The sequence below is a fragment of the Aythya marila genome (assembly GCF_965140915.1).
Source record: "Aythya marila genome assembly, chromosome: Z".
Taxonomy (NCBI): Eukaryota; Metazoa; Chordata; class Aves; order Anseriformes; family Anatidae; genus Aythya; species Aythya marila.
In genome coordinates this window covers 34,957,206-34,978,729 of record NC_139080.1, presented here as the reverse complement: position 1 = coordinate 34,978,729, position 21,524 = coordinate 34,957,206, and the positions used below count along the sequence as shown (strand labels likewise).

At 44.1% G+C, this 21,524-nt stretch overlaps 1 protein-coding gene across 1 annotated transcript in view; it reads right to left on the bottom strand.

The window, feature by feature from the left end:
• CCDC171 (coiled-coil domain containing 171) overlaps nucleotides 1-21,058 on the bottom strand; it is a 171,324-nt gene extending 150,266 nt beyond the window's left edge. The window contains 4 exon segments of the mRNA XM_082784295.1: nucleotides 3,459-3,640; nucleotides 15,343-15,517; nucleotides 17,630-17,768; nucleotides 20,897-21,058. Of these exon segments, the coding sequence (XP_082640421.1) occupies nucleotides 3,459-3,640; nucleotides 15,343-15,517; nucleotides 17,630-17,768; nucleotides 20,897-20,952 (552 nt within the window). The 5' untranslated portion in view covers nucleotides 20,953-21,058.
• Nucleotides 21,059-21,524: the final 466 nt, after the last annotated feature.

The window sequence follows — 21,524 nt, the reverse complement described above, 5'->3', positions numbered from 1 at the left end:
ATTTCCAGCAACTTTCAGTACGAGCTTCTTTGAGTGGTTTGCTGAGTTTGGCCAAACCTATCTTCATGAGGCGATCAATGTCCCTGTTCCTGTCCTGGTCCCTGTTCTGCTAGCCTGTCCCTATTCATTCCTTTTTCCTACTTCTTTATTGATGACATAACTTCATTACATCTTGTTGCCTTTTTTATCTCGAGGACAGGCTCCCCTCTCATACCCTTCTCCCCACAGCAGTCCTTTTCAAACAACTTTTCATTGGTCAAGCAACTTTGCCCGATAACCAGCAAACACCCAGCAACTTCCATACCTTAATGACTGGAGAACAAGCAACCCCAGACTGCATGGTGTCTCCTGAATCACCCTTCCTTGTGCCCTCTAAACTCTTTTACATTCCTGATGGCATCATTGTTCAGACTCTGATGGTATCACCAACCATGGGGCTTGTTGACCCCCACAGCCACACTCCCACATCTCCCCCTTCTTTATTAATATCAACCATCTTCTTGACACAAATTATTAATCCATGTATCACAATGTGCAGGCACTATGGTATGATTTTTTTCATCTGAAAAATTAACAAGGACCATGTGAATTTAGAATGGGAACCTAAAGCAAACCACAATATTGTAAAAACAATACACACAGAAACAAACTATATTTAAACTAATCCCCTAACGTCTCCTGTTGTATCAATGCAATACATGGGTTTCCTCCAAAGACATAAACAAAAATTATAATAATGTAATACATAGCTATTCACACTCTCCCCACACTTAAAAAAAATAGAGATATTTATCTCTTCAGGTACATCTTCCAGAACTTAAAAAAATAAACTGGGAAAAGCATGTGCAAGGAAAGTAATGACTAGTTTGTTGGAAAACAGTACATCAAAACTTAAAATCATTTTATACTGGAAAGTAGTTAACATCAGTCAGACTCTAATTGACTAGAATACATGGAGCCAGTTACGCATGTCAAAATCAGTTGTAGGATTTCAGAATCTTAGAGAAGTCTCGGAGCTTTTCCAACTCCTATGCATATGAAACTTCGCCAGAGTAACACCTTAGTCACCTGCACTTAAAAGGTACAAAGACAAACATATTTCACTATGTTTCTATATTTCACTATATATACATCTATGTGTGCATATATGCACACTTACTACATATATATGCCTATAAAAACATTGCTGATGCAAAATAGTTTATTAATTTTATATATATATATATAAATGTGTGTATAAACAATATAATTGCACAAGTAGTTTAAGAAAAAACTCTGGAGTGCTTCTGGGAAGGAATATTATCTTCTGGCTAACCACAGGGTGATGCTATTGCACTTATTGTTGAACTCCAAAGCTTTCTTCTATTATGGAACAGATGGCATACAAAGCACACCCTATAAAGCACACTACAGAACCTGTTAGAAATAAGAGGGATTACTTTCCCTCCAGTTCATGTAAACTTTTTGGATTTCAGCATAGCTTTCAATACTGTATCTCAAAGTATCCTTCTGGGCAAAATGTCCAGCCAGCATACAGCTAGACAAACACATAATATGATGGGTGAACAACTGGTTGATGGGTCAGGCTCAAAGGGTTTATTTAGTAAATGGGGTGAGGTCAGACTGGTGGCCAGTCACTGGTGGGGTTTTGCAAGGCTCCATTTTAGCCTCTTCTCTTTAATGTTTTCATAAATGACGTGGTACCAGGACTTAAAGGTCTGCTAATTAAGTCTGATGACAACACTAAATTGGGAGGAGTTGTTGACTCCCTTGAGGGTAGAGAGGCTTTGCAGAGAGATGTTGTTGACAAATGAGAGGGCTGGGCAATCACCAACTGCATGAAATTCAACAAGAGCAAATGCCAAATTCTGCACCTGACACGTGGCAGCCCTGGCTGTATGCACAGTCTGGGGGGACCAGAGGTTGGGGAACAGCCCCACAGGAAGGGATCTGGGAGTTCTCGTCAGTGTCAAGTTGAACATGAGCCAGCAGTGTGCCCTGGCAGCCAGGAAGGCCACTGTGCCCTGGGGTGCATCCAGCACAGCATCACTAGCTGGTCGAGGGAAGGGATTGTCCTGCTGTGCTCTGTGCTGGTGCAGCCTCACGTTGAGTAAGTGCAATTTAGGCAACACAGTGTAAGAAGTAAATCAAATTATTAGAAAGCATCTAAAGATGGTGAAGGGCCTAGAGGGCAAGACGTATGAGGCACAGCTGAGGTCCCTTGGTTTGCTCAGCCCTGAGCAGGCTGAGGGGAGGCCTCATGGCAGCCTACAGCTCCCTCAGGAGGGGAGCGGAGGGGCAGGCGCTGAGCTCTGCTCTCTGGGGACAGCGACAGGACCCGAGGGAACGGCATGGAGCTGGGACAGGGGAGGGTCAGGCTGGGGGTTAGGGAAAGGGTCTGCACCCAGAGGGTGCTTGGGCACTGGGCCAGGCTCCCCAGGGCAGCAGTCAAGGCACTGAGCCTGCTGGAGTTCAAGAACTGTTTGGACAACGCTCTCAAGACACATGGCCTGATTTTTGGGTGGTCCTGTGTGGACTCAAGTACTGTAGTCAATGATCCTTGTGGGTTCCTTCCAACTCAGGATATTATTTGAATCTATGGTGACATATCTGAGAGACACATTTCAATAGGTTAACCTGACTTCATTTCCACGCTTACCTTAGGATGTTCATAGCCAAGTTCACAGTTACAGCTCTTGAAATGCAGCTTTTCCAAATGGGATTCGTGCACCTATTCAGAATCTCACTTCTTTGTATGTACTACAACCAATATTAAACTTCATCTAGTTTTCATTTCATAGCTTGGGATATCTTGGAAATATCTTTAAAACTTAAAACAGTTTACTTTTGGAGTGAACAATTTTCTAGCTTTACTACATTTACAAACCAAATACCTGCCTCTGCAGATCACCTTTACTTCTGCATACGCATCCCCTGACACAGAATACAATGTCCCAAGCAATCCATATCCTCTTTCAACCCTGGGCCAAACATCACTTAAGAATCCTGTCATCACAGTGGGTTCCATAACACTGTTTTGTCTCCTTACTATACAAGTGATATTCATGTTTAGAGGCTACTGTGCGTCAGGCTAGGGAAGTCAAAAGGGAAATGAAGTCATGGACTGGGTCTTGGGCTTCCCTGATTCTGCTACCTCAGCTCTGAACCACAGTACAAGTGGGCCTCAACACCATAGTACACTGGTAGCTTGGTTTAGTTTCTAACATTAAGCCAGCTATAACACGTTCCATCAAAACAAGGAAGACTGCAAAACAGTAAGCATAACTTTGTACAGCTTTATATATTCTTCAGAAACATGCTGCAATATTTATCTATTTGTGAGACTTGTTTTTTCTCTACCAGGAGAAAACCCAACACACCACATAGACTTGTTCACCAAAAAAAGTTCCAAGCATCATCTAATGCAATTCATCTTTCCAACTATTAATACACCATACCTGCAAAACACTTTCCAGTTTGGTTCTCTCCTTAAGAAGCAATTCATATTCATCCTTGCATTTTCTGAGAATATCATCCTTTTCATTTGCAAGTCTTTGCTGTTGTTCTTTCCACTTTTGTTGAGCAATATGAAATGCTTTCTCAGTCTCTACCACTTTCTGCTGAAGTTTTTCATTTGATGCTATTGTTTTCAGAAAAATAGAAAGACAAATATTACTGCTAAGCATGTTCAGAATAAAAAAGTATAACATATGCTGGTTTATCTGTGTATTGTGATATTCTGTGAAACATGAGAACATTAACATTTTGGGCACTGGAGAACACCACTTCCTCAATAAAGAAACAATAAAATTTTGAGTTTCTGTAGTACCTTTCACACAAGGACATAAGGATGCTTCAGAGGTTTTTATAAACTGAAACCCTTCTCCTCTCATAAAAGACTAAAAACCTGAGATAACTCAAGTGAGGTCTTTATAACACAGAGGACAATTTCAGATTTCTACAGTACTTGGCTGGCTAATTTCCATATTTCTATCTGATAGATGCTGGTCTCTAGCATTTAACTTTGAGCTCAGTTAAAGACAATTAAAGACTTTAAAGGCATGCATCTGCCTAATAAAAGGAGCTATAAGAAAACCATGCTGAGTGATGCTGTTGAGATGCTGGAAGAAAAAGATGACATTCAGAAGAACACAGATGGCCTTGGGTGCTGGGCCTATATGAGCCTTTTGAAGTTCAACAAGGCCAAGTGCAATGTCCTGCACCTGAGTCAGGGCAATCCTAGGCGTGAATACAGGCTGGGTGATGAGTAGGTAGACAGCAGCTGTGGAGGAATGGTTATGTGAAGTAGGTCATGTGAATGTTGAGCAACTAGGAGGTCGCGAGCTAACAAAGTATCGAACGCAGCTCCTATGAGTCTGAGAAAGTGCATAAATGAGTCTGAGAAAGTACGTAAAATCTGGGAGGTTTCAGGGAGGTTTCAGGTACAAGGACATGATATCTGTTGGTGGTCTGGGAAAGTACTAACTGTGTTATTTAGGTTGATGGGAGTGAGAAACTAGCTGATAAAATTAAGAAATGCACTAACCAATCATGAGCTTAGCTTTTGCAATATGTATGAGCTAATTATATTGAATTAGATAAAAAACGACTGAGCTATCCAATAAATTGAAGTTCACTGATCACTCATATTGAGCGTCTGTGTCTTCCTTCCGTCGACAACAAATGTCCTCGCAACAAGCAGCCATGCAGAGAAGGACTTGGGGCAGTGGTGGATAAAAAACTGAACACAAACCGGCAAACCATATCCTGGGCTGCATCAACAGAAGCTTGGCAAGCAGGCTGAAGGAAGTGATTCTCCCCCTCTGCTCTGCTCTTATGAGACCCCACCTGGAGCATTGCATTCAGCTCTGGGGCCCCCAACATAAGAAGGACATGGACCTATTAAAAGAGGTCCAGAGGAGGGCCACAGGGATGACCGAAGGGCTGGAGCACCTCTCCTGTGAAGACGTGTTGAGTTGGGATTGTTTAGTGTGGAGAAGAGAAGGCTACAGAGAGATCTCATTGCAGCTTCCAGTATTTAAAGGGGGCCTACAGGAAAGCTGGGGAGGGACTCTTTGTCAGAGAGTGTTGTAATAGGATGAGGGGTAATGGCTTTAAACTAGAAGAGGGGAGATTTAAAACTAAAAGTGGGGAGATTTAGATCAGACAGTAGGAAGAAATCCTTCACTCAGAGGGTGGCGAGGCACTGGAACAGGTTGCCCAGAAGCTGTGGATGCTCCATCCCTGGAGGTATTCAAGGCCAAGTTCAATGGGGTTTTGAGAAACCTGGTCTAGAGGGTGGTGTCCCTGCCATATGGGCAGGGATGGATCCAGATGGTGTTTAAACTCCGTTCCAGCCCAAGCCATTCAATGATTCTACAACCCAAAGCAGGTTAGGCTAGTGAAAAAAGGCTTGGCTTTTCCAAGGAAACTTCATGCTGCCCCAAAGATTTAAACCTTCAGCCCTGCAAATGTCCTGAGATACGGGAATATTGTATATGCTCTTCTGCAAAACCTTAAATGCTGTGGAAACCTTCATTACCTATCCTTATTAATAGTTTGACTAGGAACATTGTTGTATTTCACAAGCTGGCTTTTGGATGGAAGTATTTTCTATCAGGTTCTCACTTCTATGAACACAACTAAATGCACTGGCATTTCAGTGATCACCACTCTCTAACAGGTTTTTATTTCACATTCATATGAGTTTTCTGAAAATTCTTCCCACTTGAAGAAGAGCAAAACAAACAAAAGAGGCACATTAAGACAAGACAGAGAATCAGTGGACAAAACAATGAGAAAGAACTGCAAGATGGCAGAAAATCAAGACTCACTGAGAACAGCAGAAAAACAATTTGGAGGAAATACTGAGGAGGGCTACAAGCCACAAACAAGCCCTTCTGTCCACGCCGCTAAATCACAGAACCACAGAAGTGTAGGGGTTGGAAGGGACCTCAAAAGATCATTGGGTCCAACCCCCCTGCCAAAGCAGGTTCCTCAGAGCAGGCTGCACAGGTAGGCATCCAGATGGGCCTTGAATATCTCCAGAGAAAGAGACTCCACAACCTCCCTGGGCAGCCTGTTCCAGTGCTCCGTCACCCTCACCATCAAGAAGTTCTTTCTCATGTTGGTGTGGAACTTCCTGTGCTCCATCTCGTGGCCATTACTCCTTGTCCTGTCCCCGCAAACCACTGAAAAGAGGTTGGCCAAATCCCTCTGTCCCCCACCCCTCAGATATTTATATGCACTGAGGAGATCCCCTCTCAGTCTTCTTTTCTCCAGGCTGAACAGACCCAGGTCTCTCAGCCTTTCCTCACAGGGAAGATGCTCCAGGCCCTGTATCATCTTTGTGGCCCTCCGCTGGACTCTTTCCAGGAGATCCCTGTCTTTCCTGTACTGGGGAGCCCAGAACTGGACACAGTACTCCAGGTGAGGCCTGACCAGGGCAGAGTAGAGGGGGAGGATCACCTCCCTTGACCTGCTGGCCACGCTCCTTTTAATGCACGCCAGGATCCCATTAACCCTCTTGGCCACGAGGGCACAGTGCTGGCTCATGGTCAACCTGTTGTCCACCAGGACCCCCAGGTCCTTCTCCTCAGAGCTCCTCTCCAGCAGGTCGTCCCCCAGCCTGTACTGATACATCTGGTTGTTCCTTCCCAGCTGCAGGACTCTACACTTGCTCTTATTAAATCTCACTCGGTTTCTTCCTGCCCATCTCTCCAGCCAGTCCAGGTCTCGCTGAATGGCAGCACAGCCTTCTGGCATGTCAGCCACTCCTCCCAGCTTTGTGTCATCGGCGTACCTGCTGAGGGCACACACTATTCCCTCATCAAGGTCGTCGATGAAGATGTTGAACAAGACCGGACCCAGCACCGACCCCTTCTTGAAGACTGGAGTGACACCGGCTATCCTCCAGTCTTCAGGCACCTCACCCATTCTCCAGGACCTTTCAAAGATGATAGAGAGTGGTTTGGCAATCACCTCTGCCAACTCCCTTAGCACACGTGGATGCATCCGATCGGGGCCAATGAATTTGTGTGCATTGATCCCACTCAGACACTCCCAGACCACTCCCTTGTCAACAAGGGGGGAGCTCTCCATTTCCGAGACTCTTTCTCCTCCCTCCCAGTGTACAGGAGTCCTGGGGGGAATCCTTGAAGCAAAGACTGAAGCAAAGAAAGCATTCAGTATCTCTGCCTTCTCAGCGTCTCCCATTACCAGGACACCCCCCTCGTTCAGCAAGGGACCCACATTATCCCTAGTCTTCCTTTTACTGTTTACATATTAAATATATATATATATATATATATTATCCTTTATCTCTTTTGCAAGCCTCATCTCTAGCAGGCTTTAGCATTCCTTGTCACGTCCCTGCAGGCCCTGACAACACATCTATACTCCTTCCAAGAAGACAGGCCCTTTTTCCACATTTCATAAACCTTCCTCTTCCTTTTGATCTTGCCGATGAGATCCTTGCTCATCCACACAGGTCTCCTGCCCCCCTTCCCTGATTTTCCTACTCTTAGCTTGCAAGAAGTGCTGTTTAAATGTAGCCCAGCTCTCACATGCACCCTTGCCTTCTAGCATCCTATCCCATGAGATACTCCCAAGCAGGTCCTGGAAGAGGTCAAAGTTGGCTCTCCAAAAGTCCAGGGTAGCAATCCTGCTTTTCGCGTTACTTCTTCAACCAAGTTCCATCTTGAACTCCACCATCTCATGGTTGCTGCATCCCAAGCTGCCCCCAACCTTCACATCCCTAACAAGCCCATCCCTGTTGGTAAGGACAAGGTCCAGAACTACCCCCTGCCTCGTCAGCTCTTCCACCACCTGCATCAGAAAATTGTCTTCAACACATCGTAGGAACCATTCGGACTGTGCATGCCTGGCTGAGTTGCTTACCCAAGAGATGTTTGGATAATTTAAGTCCCCCACGAGAACCAGTGCCTGGGACTGTGAGGCTACATCCAGCTGCTTGTAGAAGGCCTCATTGACCTCCTCCTCCTGATCTGGTGACCTGTAGTACAGCCCCACAGCATTGTCCCCCATACCAGCCCACCCCTTAATTCTTACCCACAAGCTCTCCACTTGTCCTTCACCCTCCCCCAGCTGGAGCTGGGTACACTCTAATTGCTCCGTCACATAAAGGGCAACCCCACCCCCTCACCTCCCCAGCCTGTCTTCCCTATAAAGGACATAGCCCTCCATGACTGAGTTCCAGTCGTGCGAGCTGTCCCACCACATCTCAGTGATCGCAATGTGATCGTGGCCCTGCAACCGAACACAGATCTCGAGCTCATCCTGTTTATTTCCCATGCTTTGCACATTGGTATACAGAATGCCAGGTGGGGTCACATCACAGCAGCAAATAACTGAATAAAGCTCCAAGTGACCAAGGAAAACGAGCAGTAAACCACAAACAGCAAAAGAGCTGTGAAGCAACTTCATAATTATTTGACTTCTTTAGTGGCTGTTGCAAAGGAAAAAAAACAGTTTGGGGAATTTCAACCAATTTAATTCATTGCCAATTAACAGACAACTAAACACTGTTTCTTCCAACACGAGAAACAAACTAATATACTGACACACACGGAAAACACCCCTCATTTCTGCAAAATCTCTCTGATCTCCTTTTTGCTCTCCAATCCTCTCACTGCATATTGCAATCAGTCCATTTGCTGAGGTGATGGGCAGTGCAGGAGATCAGGGGCAGTGCACTGTGGTTCCTCCACCAATGGTAGTGCCTTTTGAGTCCTACCTCTGTCTCTGCTTGGGCCATCACTGCTTTGGCCCCAGCCCTACTCTGTTCCTGCCTCTCCTTTCTTCTTCTCTAGCTACCTCTCCCTCCTGCTGCTCTGGTGATGTTTCTTTTTTCTTCTTTTTGCTTCATCTCAGCATTTACCACCATTTCTGGGCTACTTTTCTACAGAAGTACCACGCGCTTACTGGTGGGCACACTTTCATGCTTGCTGGGTTCATCAGCTGTGGAGCTGACTACAACATACCTCCTCCTGAAGAGGTAACCAACAGCCCCATGCCCACGCTAGCAGCCAACAAATACAGCTTTTTCTAAATCATGAAGTATATAACAACATGCGATTTTAACTGTTTTAAAATGCACATGCATACTGATCACTTCTAAAGCAGAACAAAAACTGTCATGCAAATTAGCAATAATATGAACATGTAAAGAAAGATAGCCTTCCTTTATGTAAGAAACTAACACTTGCAGTAGCAAGGGAATCCTTCAAAAAAAGTATTTAAAAAGCCTTCTTCCATTTTGCAATCCCCAAAAAACAATGTTTTACTTTCCCTTTTATTCTCCAAAGCAGTGGAAAAAAGGGAGTAAAAACTTCAGCTTTCTAATTGTCTTAGAAATATCTGGTACAATATGTATTTCCAAGTTTCCAAGTCTCCTTCACACCTTGGAAGAAGAAGATCTACACTAGCAGCACTCTGAACTCTTCACTGAAAATAAAAGATTCTGCAAACTCACAATTGTATCACAGAATCGTCTAGGTTGGAAGAGACCTCCAAGATCATCGAGTCCAACCTCTGACCTAACACTAACAAGTCCTCCACTAAACCATATTGCTAAGCTCAACGTCTAAACATCTTCTGAAGACCTCCAGGGATGGTGACTCCACCACTTCCCTGGGCGGCCCATTCCAATGCCTAACAACTCTCTCAGTAAAGAAGTTCTTCCTAATATCCAACTTAAACCTCCCCTAGCACAATTTGAGCCCGTTCCCCCTCATCCTGTCACCAGGCATGTGGGAGAACAGACCAACCCCCACCTCGCTACAGCCTCCTTTAAGGTACCTGTAAAGAGCAATAAGGTTGCCCCTGAGCCTCCTCTTCTCCAGGCTGAACAAGCCCAGCTCCCTCAGCCGCTCCTCGTAGGACTTGTTCTGCAGGCCCCTCACCAGCTTCGTCGCCCTTCTCTGGACTCACTCGAGCACCTCGATGTCCTTCTTGTAGCGAGGGGCCCAAAACTGAACACAGTACTCGAGGTGCGGCCTCACCAGAGCTGAGTACAGGGGGACGATCACTTCCGTAGCCCTGCTGGCCACACTGCTTCTTATACAAGCCAGGATGCCGTTGGCCTTCTTGGCCACCTGAGCACACTGCTGGCTCATATTCAGCCGACTATCCACCATCACTCCCAGGTCCTTCTCTGCCTGGCAGCTCTCCAACCATTCCTCTCCCAGCCTGTAGCTCTGCTTGGGGTTATTGCGCCCCAGGTGTAGGACCCAGCACTTGGCCTTGTTGAACTTCATGCAGTTGGCCTCAGCCCATCGGTGCAGCCTATCCAGATCCTCCTGCAGAGCCTTCCTACCCTCAAGCAGATCGACACACGCACCTAACTTGGTGTCATCTGTGAACTAACTGAGGGTGCACTCGATCCCCTCATCCAAATCATTGATGAAGATATTAAAGAGGACTGGCCCCAGCACTGAGTCCTGAGGGATGCCACTAGTGATTGGCCTCCATCTGGATTTGACTCCATTCACCACGACTCTTTGGGCCCGGCTATCCAGCCAGTTTTCAACCCAACGAAGTGTACGCCAGCCCAAGCCATGAGCAGCCAGTTTCTTGAGGAGAATGCTGTGGGAAACGGTGTCAAAAGCCTTGCTGAAGTCAAGGTAGACCACATCCACAGCCTTTCCCTCGTCCACCCAGCGCGTCACTTTGTCATAGAAGGAGATCAGGTTCGTCAAGCAGGATCTGCCTTTCATAAACCCATGCTGACTGGGCCTGATCGCCTGCTTCCCCTGCAAGTGCTGCGTGATGACTCTCAGGAGGATCTGCTCCATGAGCTTCCCTGGCACTCAGGTCAAACTGACAGGCCTGTAGTTTCCCGGGTCTGCCCTCTGGCCTTTCTTTTACATGGGCGTCACGTTTGCTAGCCGCCAGTCTATTTCGACCTCCCCTAATAGCCAGGAGTGCTGATAAATGACGGAAAGAGGCTTGGCCAGCTCCTCCACCAGCTCTCTCAGTACCCTTGGGTGGATCCCATCTGGCCCCATCGACTTGTGCACATCTAAGTGCTGTAGCAGGTCGCCAACCATTTCCTCGTGGATTATGAGGGCCACACCCTGCTCCCCATCCCCTTCCACCAGCTCAGGGTACTGAGTATCCAGAGAACAACTGGTTTTGCTGCTAAAAACTGAGGCAAAGAAGGCATTAAGCACCTCAGCCTTTTCCTCATCTCTTATAACTAACTTTCCCCACACATCCAGTGAAGGATGGAGATTCTCCTTAGTCTTCCTTTTCGTGTTGATGTATTTATAAAAACATTTTTTGTTGTCTTTAATGGCAGTAGCCAGATTGAGCTGCAGATGAGCTTTGGCCTTTCTAATTTTTTCTAATTTTTTCCGGCATCGAGCCTACTTCAGGCTAATCGGGCTAATTTTTCCGGCATCAAGCCTACTTGAGGGAGCTGCCAGGACCCAGCAGCCCTTGTGAGAGAGGCTGACGAGGAGTAGGCAGAGCCAGCAGCGCCAGCGGCAGGCTATTTAAATCGGGCGCCACCGCCATTTCACTGCCACTTGCCGAGGCGATCAGCTCCGGGGCAGATGCGTTCTGCAGCAGAGTGGGGGATCGGGCCAGGCAGGGCCCACCCTCTTTTCCCAAGATTGTAAACCCTCTTTTTTCTCCTAAGCTCTCTCTGTTCAGCCAGGTCGGTCTTCTTCTGCACCAGCTCGTCTTTGGGCACGTGGGGACAGACCGTTCCTGTGCCATTAAGATTTCCCTCTTGAAGAGCGCCCAGCCTTCCTGGACTCCTCTGCCCTTCAGAACCGCCTCCCAAGGGACTCTGCCAACCAGTGTCAGTTCAAAGTCAGCCCTACAGAAGTCCAAGACTGCGGTTTTACTGATCCCCCTCCTGACTTTGCCAAAAATAGAGAATTCTACCATTTTGCAGTCATTCTGCCCAAGACAGCTCCCGACAATCACATCCTCCACCAGTCCTTCTCTGTTTGTGAAGAGAAGGTCTAGCGGGGCACCACCCCTGGTAGGTTCACTAACCAGCTGCGTCAGGAAGCTCTCTTCCACGCTCTCCAGAAACCTCCTAGACTGCTTTCTCTGGGCTGTGTTGTGCTTCCAGGATATGTCAGGGAAGTTGAAGTCCCCCACGAGTACAAGCGCTGATGATTTTGCAACTTCTGTCAGCTGCCTGTAGGACTCCTCATCCGTCTCCTCATCCTGGTTCGGCAGTCTATAGCAGACCCCGACCAGGACACTAGCCTTGTCCCTGCTGATCCTAACCCAAAGGGACTCGACCTTGTCATTCCCAGCCTCGAGTTCTACAACCTCGAAAGACTCTCTATTATAGAGAGCCACACCACCACCCCTTCTGTGCTGCCTGTCCCTTCTAAAGAGCTTATAGCCAGGCATTGCAGCACTCCAGTCATGAGAGTGGTCCCACCACATCTCCGTGATGGCGACCAAGTTGTAGCCTGCCTGCTGCACGATGGCTTCCAGCTCCTCCTGTTTGTTACCCATGCTGCGTGCATTGGTGTAGATGCACTTCAGCTGGGCCATTGCCTTCTACCCCAGCCTTGTCGTTGTGCCCGCTGGCACACTTCCAACAAGCCTTGTTTCAGCCCCGTCCCCCTTCTTACTTAGTTTAAAGCCCTATCAATGAGCCCTGCCAGCTCCTGGCCTAGGATCAGTTTTTCCCTTAAAGATAGGGACCTGTCTGCAGCCATCAGGCCGGGTGCCGAGTAAAGCACCCCATTGTCAAAAAAAAAAAAAAAAAAAATCTGTGTTGGCACCAGCCTCTGAGCCCACGTGTGATCAGGTGGGCTTTCCATGTCCTCTCTGTACCCCTCCCTGCCACTGTAGGGATGGACGAAAACACCACCTGCACTCCCGCTCCATACACTAACCGTCCCAGTCCCCTAAAGTCCCGTTTGATGGCCTTCAGGCTTTTTTCTTTAGTATTGTCACTGCCAGCCTGGACTATCAAAAGAGGATAGTAATCAGAGGGGCAAACCAGGTTGAGAAGCTTTCTGGCAACATCCCTGACCCTGGCCCCAGGGAGGCAGCAGACTTCCCTATGGGTAGGGTCAGGCTGACAAATAGGGCCCTCTGTTCCCCTGAGAAGGGAGTCGCCTACAACAATCACCCTTCTTTCTGTCTTGGTGGTGGCAGTCTTGAGGCGTGGAGTTGACTTCCTCGCCCTAGGCATCCTCCTGGGTAGACTTTCTACCTCTTCCTCACCCACCAGTCTCTCAAGCTCCAGGGCCTCAAATCTGTTGTCTAAGGGCACCTGGGAAGGTGGGGCTGGTAGGGCCAGTAGGGGGGGCGCTGCTTGCAAGGTCAAGCAGGGACCTGTCTCCATTTCTCCCCAGCTCCTAGGTCCCCTCTCTCTGCCCAGCTGTGACAGGGCAGGGGGTCCACCCCCATTTGGGGTGTCTCACCCCGGTACCCCTCCTTCAGGCCTTGCAGGGAGTTGCTCCACCAGTCTATCTCCTGCTCACACTCCCTGATGGCCCTCAGCCTCTCCACTTCATCCCTGAGCTCTGCCACCAGGCTGACCAGGTCACCCACCTGCTCGCACCTCACACACACGGTGTCTCTGCTGCCCTCAGAGTGCGGCAACGGGCTCAGGCACTCCATGCATCCAGAGCTCAAACTGCTGCATTTTTGAGCGGGCAGTCAGTCTGGGTGGTTACTGACTTTCTATGGAGAGCACTGTGCCTGGTGTAGACCACTGCAGCCTAGCTAGTGGAAGACGGCCGTTAAATGAGTTGTTCTTATGGGTGGGGGGATCGCTCTGCCCTGCCTGAGCGCAAACAGCTGTGCCCCGCCCTGTTTGCCCACCCTGGTCACCACGCTCCTGGCCGCCTGCACTCCCTAGGGGCTGCTTTTGAACGGCCGGGGAGGGGGCACTGCCGGGTCCACCTATGCCTCGTTCACCTCCCTCGCAAGGGCTGCCAGGCCCTGGCATCTCCCACAGCTGCCTCGAGTGGCCTTGATGCCAGAAAAAAGCCCTGCCTGTCCCAGTTCCCCGCTCTGCTGCAGAACGTGTCTACCCCGGAGCTGATCACCTCAGCAAGTATCTCATGTACTAGGTTAAAAAGGTGTAATAATATATTGCCTCACCTCGAGTACTGTGCGCAGTTCTGGGCACCACAGTACAGAAAGGACGTGAAACTATTGGAGAGTGTCCAGAGAAGAGCTACTGGGATGGCGGAGGGCCTAAAGGGGAAGATATATGAGGAGAGGCTGCAGTCACTGGGCCTGTTCAGCCTGGAAAAGAGGAGGCTGAGGGGAGACCTCATCACAGTGTACAGCTTCCTCACGAGGGGGAGTGGAGGGGAAGGCGCTGATCTATTCTCTTTAGTGACCAACAATAGGACCCAAGGGAACAGTGTTAAGCTGAGGCAGGGGAGGTTTAGGCTGGACATCAGGAAGAGGTTCTTCACCGAGATGGTTGTCGCACACTGGAACAGGCTCCCCAGTGAAGCAGTCACTGCACCAAGCCTGTCTGAATTTAAGAAGCGATTGGACTGTGCACTTAGTCACACAGTCTGAAATTTTGGGTAGACCTGTGTGGAGGCTGGAGTTGGACTCAACGATCCTTATGAGTCCCTTTGAACTCGGGATATTCTATGATTCTAGGATTCTATTCTCACTTAGGTAATTAAAGATGGACCTCACTAACTTGTAAGAATGAGAAATTTCACATAATCTGTTGAGGAGAATCAAGGAAATCTGAATTTCTGAATGTAACTCTAGTAGGAAAAAATGTCGAGGTAAAAACCTTCCCCTCCACATACTAATGTCATACCCCCTTCTGCAGAATAGAATAACTCCACAACATACATGTTGTATTACCTATAAAAAGAGAAACAAGGAGGATGAGAAGAATAGGAACTAGACATGAATAATTAAATACTTGGAGCCTTTGAAGAGATGAAAGACAGAAGCTGCACGATGAGAAGTGCTGGAAAAAAGTTGTTGGAAATAGTGCAAACAAATGAAATGGAGTGGATTTTTTTTTTCCCAAAATGGGAATTAAGAACTGCTGAACATTGCAACAACCAGGACAGGTTAGTCATGGGTTAACCGTGATTACAATTCTGTACAAGGACAGCAGCAAAAGAGGGAACGGAAGACAAGGAGAAAAAATAAAAAGGGATGATAGGCTTAGTAGGTTAGTTTTAATTCACACAGGAACCAACAAGCATACCAGCTTACAAAAACAGATAGGTAAGAGAGATTAAAGAAAAACAGCAATAAGTAGAAAATTTAATCAAGTTCCTGCACCTCATCTGTCTGCCCGACCTGGAACGGATTTCACCGCTTAGCAGCATTTGCTCTTCTGAAACTTACCTTGCAGCTCCACTAGCCTGGTTTTTACATCACTTAATTCCTCTTCTGCATCACGCATTCTCAAATGAGCATCTTTTCTGGCAACTGCCAATTCATACTCCAGACTTTGTCGCACTGCCTCTCCTTTCTCAACTTCACACCGTAATTTGACAATCTGGATTTTACAGTTAGACAGCTAGAAAATAAAATTTGTTTCAGAAAACTGGCAACAATGCTCCTTTAAATAAGCAGCATGTTCCAAAAATATGCCTGCAGAGTATTTTCAGAAGATATCTTGAGTTGCATCCTTCTTATTACAGCTACCTTCTTATTACACTTAAAAACTAGTCTTGCAAATGACAAAATCTGCATAAATATACTGTCATTGTTTCATATGCAAATTGGTCATATTCCTAGATCAAGTTCAGGTACTTAAAAGAAACACCTTCATTTTTTCAAAGCTATTCTACCTTAAGAAAATAAGTCATAATAGTGTCATCTTCTTTCACCTCAAAATTCCAAACTGCAGCTACCAAAACATTCTATTCAACAGGGAATTTTCTATTACTTTTCTTCAAATTTAACACTTTGAAGAACAGTCATGTTGAGATGCTAGACTACCAAACCTCTAATAACTGACAAGCATGAGTATGAACATAAAGTTTACATAAAGATACTCAGTACTAAAACAGAGTATAGTTAAATTTAACAAACAACAAATAAAGCACAGAAAACCTTTCAAAAAGTGACCTCATCCGGATTAAGAAACACAGTCCCATCATTGTAAAATACAGATTTCTTCAGAATGTCTACAGAGTAGCCTCTTGACTGGAACGATACTGGCTGTAGGTAACTTGAGCACTCCCATTATATGTAACTATACTGTAAACAGAGACTGTAAAAAAACAGTCTCTCAAGTAGTTCACCTGCTTAAAAAGCAATCTGACTGTGCAGTACAAACAATGGCAACATGGTACAGCACATTAATTTTGCTATGCATACCCAGTTTACAAATTCTCAATTTAAGAGGTTATTCTTCAGATAACTTCTGGTACCCGTTTCTATAGAATAACACCACAGTTGATGGGACAATGGAAGAAGAATGCAGCACAAGAGCAAGTTAACTGTGGGAAAAGCAGAAATCTCTCATCTACGTACACACCCCAATAATAAATGAACATGGAAAAGCAAACTTGGTTTACTGCCTAGATTTAACCCCAACAAAACCATTGAGAAACTGCATCCATCACCCCCAGAAAACTGCTAAGAACAGAATTGCCATCCATAGTAGTAATACTTCCACACAAGCACAGTTTAAAGCAGCACATCACTCCTCAGATTGGCATTAGTAAGTGTGCAAAGTATTCCTAGTATCAAAACCACTGCAGCTGATTACAACTACCGCTGCACTCAGTGCTCAACTTATCTTATGTATACAAATGCAAAAATTTTCCATCTACCTTAATTTGAGTATCAAATATTTTCTTGCTATTGCCACTTCATTTCAACACTAATCTGCTACAACACCATTGGGAAAAAATCTTTGTAATGCTGGTAAAGCAATCTCCCTGTGAATGAAGCTTTCATTAAAAAGTGCCAAGTGCTTGACAAACACGTCCACTGGAAGAGGCTCCCCATGGAATTAAGTGGTCATGGCCCCAGACCTGCCAAGGTTCCAGAAGCATTTGGCCAATGCAGCGGGTCTGATATTTGGGTGGTCTATGCAGACCCAGGAGCAGGACTAGATGATCCTGGTGGGTCTCCTACAACTCAGGACATTTTATGATTATATTCCACAACATTTGCACTTTATACATTTTGCTACAAATTCTGCAAAATAGCAAATTTGTACAAGGTAAGACAGTGCAAGACCATCAATGGATACCCTAGCTAGATTTGATGTACACAAAGAAAAACAACCATAAAGCTAGCAAGATGATCTCCACAGAATTAAAATGCTACCCTAATATTCTGGAAAAAAAAAAAATAGAATAAAGAACATTATTTTTATCAAGCTAGATTCAAGCTGTGGCATCTATCTTTTTGTGCCACTAGGCAATTTTATCTAACAAACTACTGGGTAGGCAGAAATTTTCCTTGCAGAATATTTGCACCAAGGTTGGAATGACTTTATTAACAATGACAGAAGAGCCACTAAAACAGGTATGAGAGGTCTGTAGAGTGACACCTTTATTATTAGTTTTCAGCTAATGATTGCACTTTCAACACATCATGCAAGAACATGACTTTAATGAAACAAGATTATATTTCTTAAGAGAGCAAAATAAAGCAAACAAAAAAAACTTACTTCTTGATGGTGTTTAACAGCTATGTCTAATTTTTCTTTTTCGGCTTCATAGAGTTGCCATGCTAGATCTTCATCGGTGTCCAATTCTGATTCATCGCTATTTTGTAGTAACTGTGACTCATTCTTGGCACTATCTAGGCTGCAAAATATGAATGTTTTCAAAATACATGAATACTCCTTATAAATTTTAGTGGTCCCTTAATTCAATATTAGTTTGTGAGGCAAAAATTCAAAACATTCACAAATTATGCCATGTAGGCGTTATCATACTATTGCTTTTTGAAAAAGGAGTTACATATAATTGCTTGTTATGCAGGATACAGGATGTAGTTGTAGGCACTGAAAACAGATCTGTGTTTTGTGTTTCCTAACATTGATTTTAAAATGTGTTCTCTTATTGTTTCTCATTGTCTTTGTTATTGATTCAATAATCTTTCAGGACACTTTCAGAACATCATTCCATCTCTTGTTTATCTCCTGCAATAGGGTTCTTTTTTTTTAAAAAAAAAAAAGAAAAAAAAAATTGGCTTACGATCTCAAAACCACCCCTATCGTGTAACAAATGCACATATTTGGAATCAAAATAATCTTTACATATTTTTGAAAGATGCATGCATTTGCATTTCACATAAGCAACTGATTTCTAACATAATACCTATTAAAGGCCTAGTCCTCTAAAATAGCTAGTATGTTCATTTCAATTAGAATTTAATTTAACAGAAAAACTACTTGACAGTAAGACTGGTCCTTAGGAACCACAAGTAATGTTAAAATAATAGAAACAAGTTTTTATACATAGACTGGAAATTGAGTACAAAAATGAACATTTAATTAAAATATGCTAGTTTAATAATCTTGTGTGCAATTACTGTAACTTCAGGTTGGCCATTTTTAAATTTATTTCAAGAGTTAAAACTCAAGTCTTCACATTTTATATATACATATATAATAAATATGTATAGTAAATATATATATATACACACTATACTATATAAAATAAAAAAGTCTGTCTGGAGTAACTAGCTGCTACATACAAAAGCAAAAGTTTTCAGAATCACTAGGAAACATACCATAAAGAGAAACATAATCAGATTAGCCAAAAAGGTGCTATCATCTCACACTGAATTAAAAATGATAAATCATTATCTTACCTTTGTCTTAAGAGTCATAAATATTAAGTGCAAAACAACAGAATCTACTGGGATTTAATTATTTTTTTTCTAAGACCTCTTTACCCTTGGGTTTGTGCAGAGGCACAACTAATATTTGCTATGTCTCAGAACCCTACGTGATGATACACATAACAGAAAAAAAAAGACAAGAACATTGTCAAAAATGAGAACAATAGCATAGATTTTTGACTGTTACCCTTACTGAGACATCGCTAGTAATGAAGGATGAAATTCTAGTTCTTAGAAAAGGTCAAAAAGTATTTTGATGAAATAAATATTAAGTCTATTTTCATTTAAAACAAAGGCAGACTTTACCTATGAGACCAATATAACTGTATGTCATCAGTATTTGTTTCATGGGGTGCTATGTATTTAACGTGTTTTAATGTTTAATAATTGCAGGAGATAAAGATCATTAACACCTGTGCGCACTGAGAGAAAACCATAGGTGCATTACTAACTTTCGGGGTTACTGTGGTAGCCATACCCAAAGGAATCAACACCACTCAAAGGGCAAAAGATCAACAACAAAGTAAGCAGTATCATGGATCGCTATTTTATATGACTCTTAACTATAGCAGTAAGAAGATGTGGTAAATCAAGCAGGAAACAAGAAGGATCTGAACAGCTGGAGCTTCCAGAAACTGTGTAAAAGCTTGTTTGTGGACATTGTGTAAGTGTCCACAGAGACTTATTTTCCCCTCCCCTCTTCTCCATGGCTGGAGAAAACTGATGAAAGACACACGTTATTATTCAGGGATGATACAAAAAGTATCAATCTCATTTTTAGGCAGCTAAAAGAAGGCCAGAGTTAGCAAAGCACAGGTTATCAGAAAATCAGAAATCAGAAAATCAGAATCCAAATTGCCCCTCTCCTCTCTCTGCAGTCTTCGAGGAAAAATAGGCTATGCAATGATTACGTTACTTTTTGGCTGTGGGGTGGGGTTAGTGTGCATGTGTCATTTTTCTTCTTTAAATATAGTAATTCTCTGCATAATTAGTAATCAGTAATTCAGTGCATGCAGTATTTTCCTGCCACCTATTGTAGGAGATTCTTCCTTCCATGTTCATATGTAGAGCAAAAGGGTTAGTGTACAAAGCTCAGTGAAGCTTAAATCAAAGACAAAACCACACAAAATCGCTGGAAACTTTCACATGTGATTTGCAATCTAATAGAAACTCAGAGAAAGCATTGTATTTCCATTTTCATACATTCGTAGTTCATCAGTAATAGGTTTTGAACAAAAACATCTATTTTACCAGCTATAGCTTTTATCTAAGGCACTATTTTAGTAACTTTTTCAAATTTCTTCAAGACATAGGCAGGTGAAACAGCTTTTGAGTTCTACACTGCAAAATGCCTTTCTGTAACTCAAAAGCTTTAAATTCCCATTCACTTCCTAAGTCAGCTAGCTACAGTGGACACAAAACATTATAGGAAAAGGTTTTTGCTATCTTTTCCTCCATATCTAGCAGCAAGTGTAAACTTTGCAACAGTGATTATTATTCTTATCTCTTAATATTCCTTTTAGTATAATCTTGCTAAATTCCTCTACGTCAAGGAGCAGTCTGCAGTCTGACTGCCTAACCAAAGTTAGTAATCATGGATTTTCTTATTCCTGCCTACATCATTGCCAGCTCGGTATAATGAGGCTTTAAATAGTGGCAAATAGCTGTTACAGCTAAGATAAACAGAATTAACTAAAGCTTACTTTAATTGTGCTAAGTATCAAACATGCCAGGTTGTAAAAAATACAGCCTGCCTGTAAGACTTAAAGCTGACCTCTACCACCTCAGCTAATGCAGAATCTTTCTGTCACTCCAGGTCAGCACTCCTGACTGCAGTCAGGAACTCCTTCTATATCTAAGTCACGTCTTTGGAATTCTCCTATGAGAATTCCAGCACATCAGATGGTCATGACATGTATCTTCAAACAACACTTTTTATATGGTGACTAGATCAGCATGGCACGGCTTTGATGAATCACATCTTGTTCTTCCTCAGTCTGAATTACACAATTTCAGGGACCTTGAAAATTAGCCACAAAGAGATGAACCATAGTCCAGAACTACAAAATACAGAAGCAAAGCTCACCAATTAGCTTCCTGGACTGCAGGAATGACTGTAGAAGATGAACTCCTAATATCCATAATGCAGCTTTTTAAGTCTATGAACTCTGAAAAATCAACATCACCTTCGACTATAAATATTTGTAGTTGAGGAGCTTCAAAGATTACTGTTTTCCATACGATAAAAACATTAAAGCCTGTAACAGAGACATACTTTAGTTTTCTTAGCAACATAATGAAAGAATCGTTTGTCAACACTCACAAATAGTTACCAAACAGCGCTACTGTGTCATGTGAACACGCACCACCAATTGGAGTTTGAAATCAGCCTTACCCAACAAAAAGAACTGTACAGTGAGTCCTCTAAGCTTAAATGTTGTAGATGAAAAAAAAAATATATGCGTTTTGTAGAATATCTGCTGCCATAATTTTCAGAAAAAACTCCAACACAAAATGTTTTCTGGTCTGTATATGCTGTTCCACTCCTTACAGTCTCAATTCTCTTAAGAGGATAACAATTGGCTGACAGGCAGGGCTCAAAGGGTTGTGGTAAATGGCACCACATCATGCTGGCGGATGGTCACCAGTGGGGCACCTCAAGGCTCCATTTTAGGGCCAGTCTTCTTCAATGTTTTTATAAATGATCCGGATGT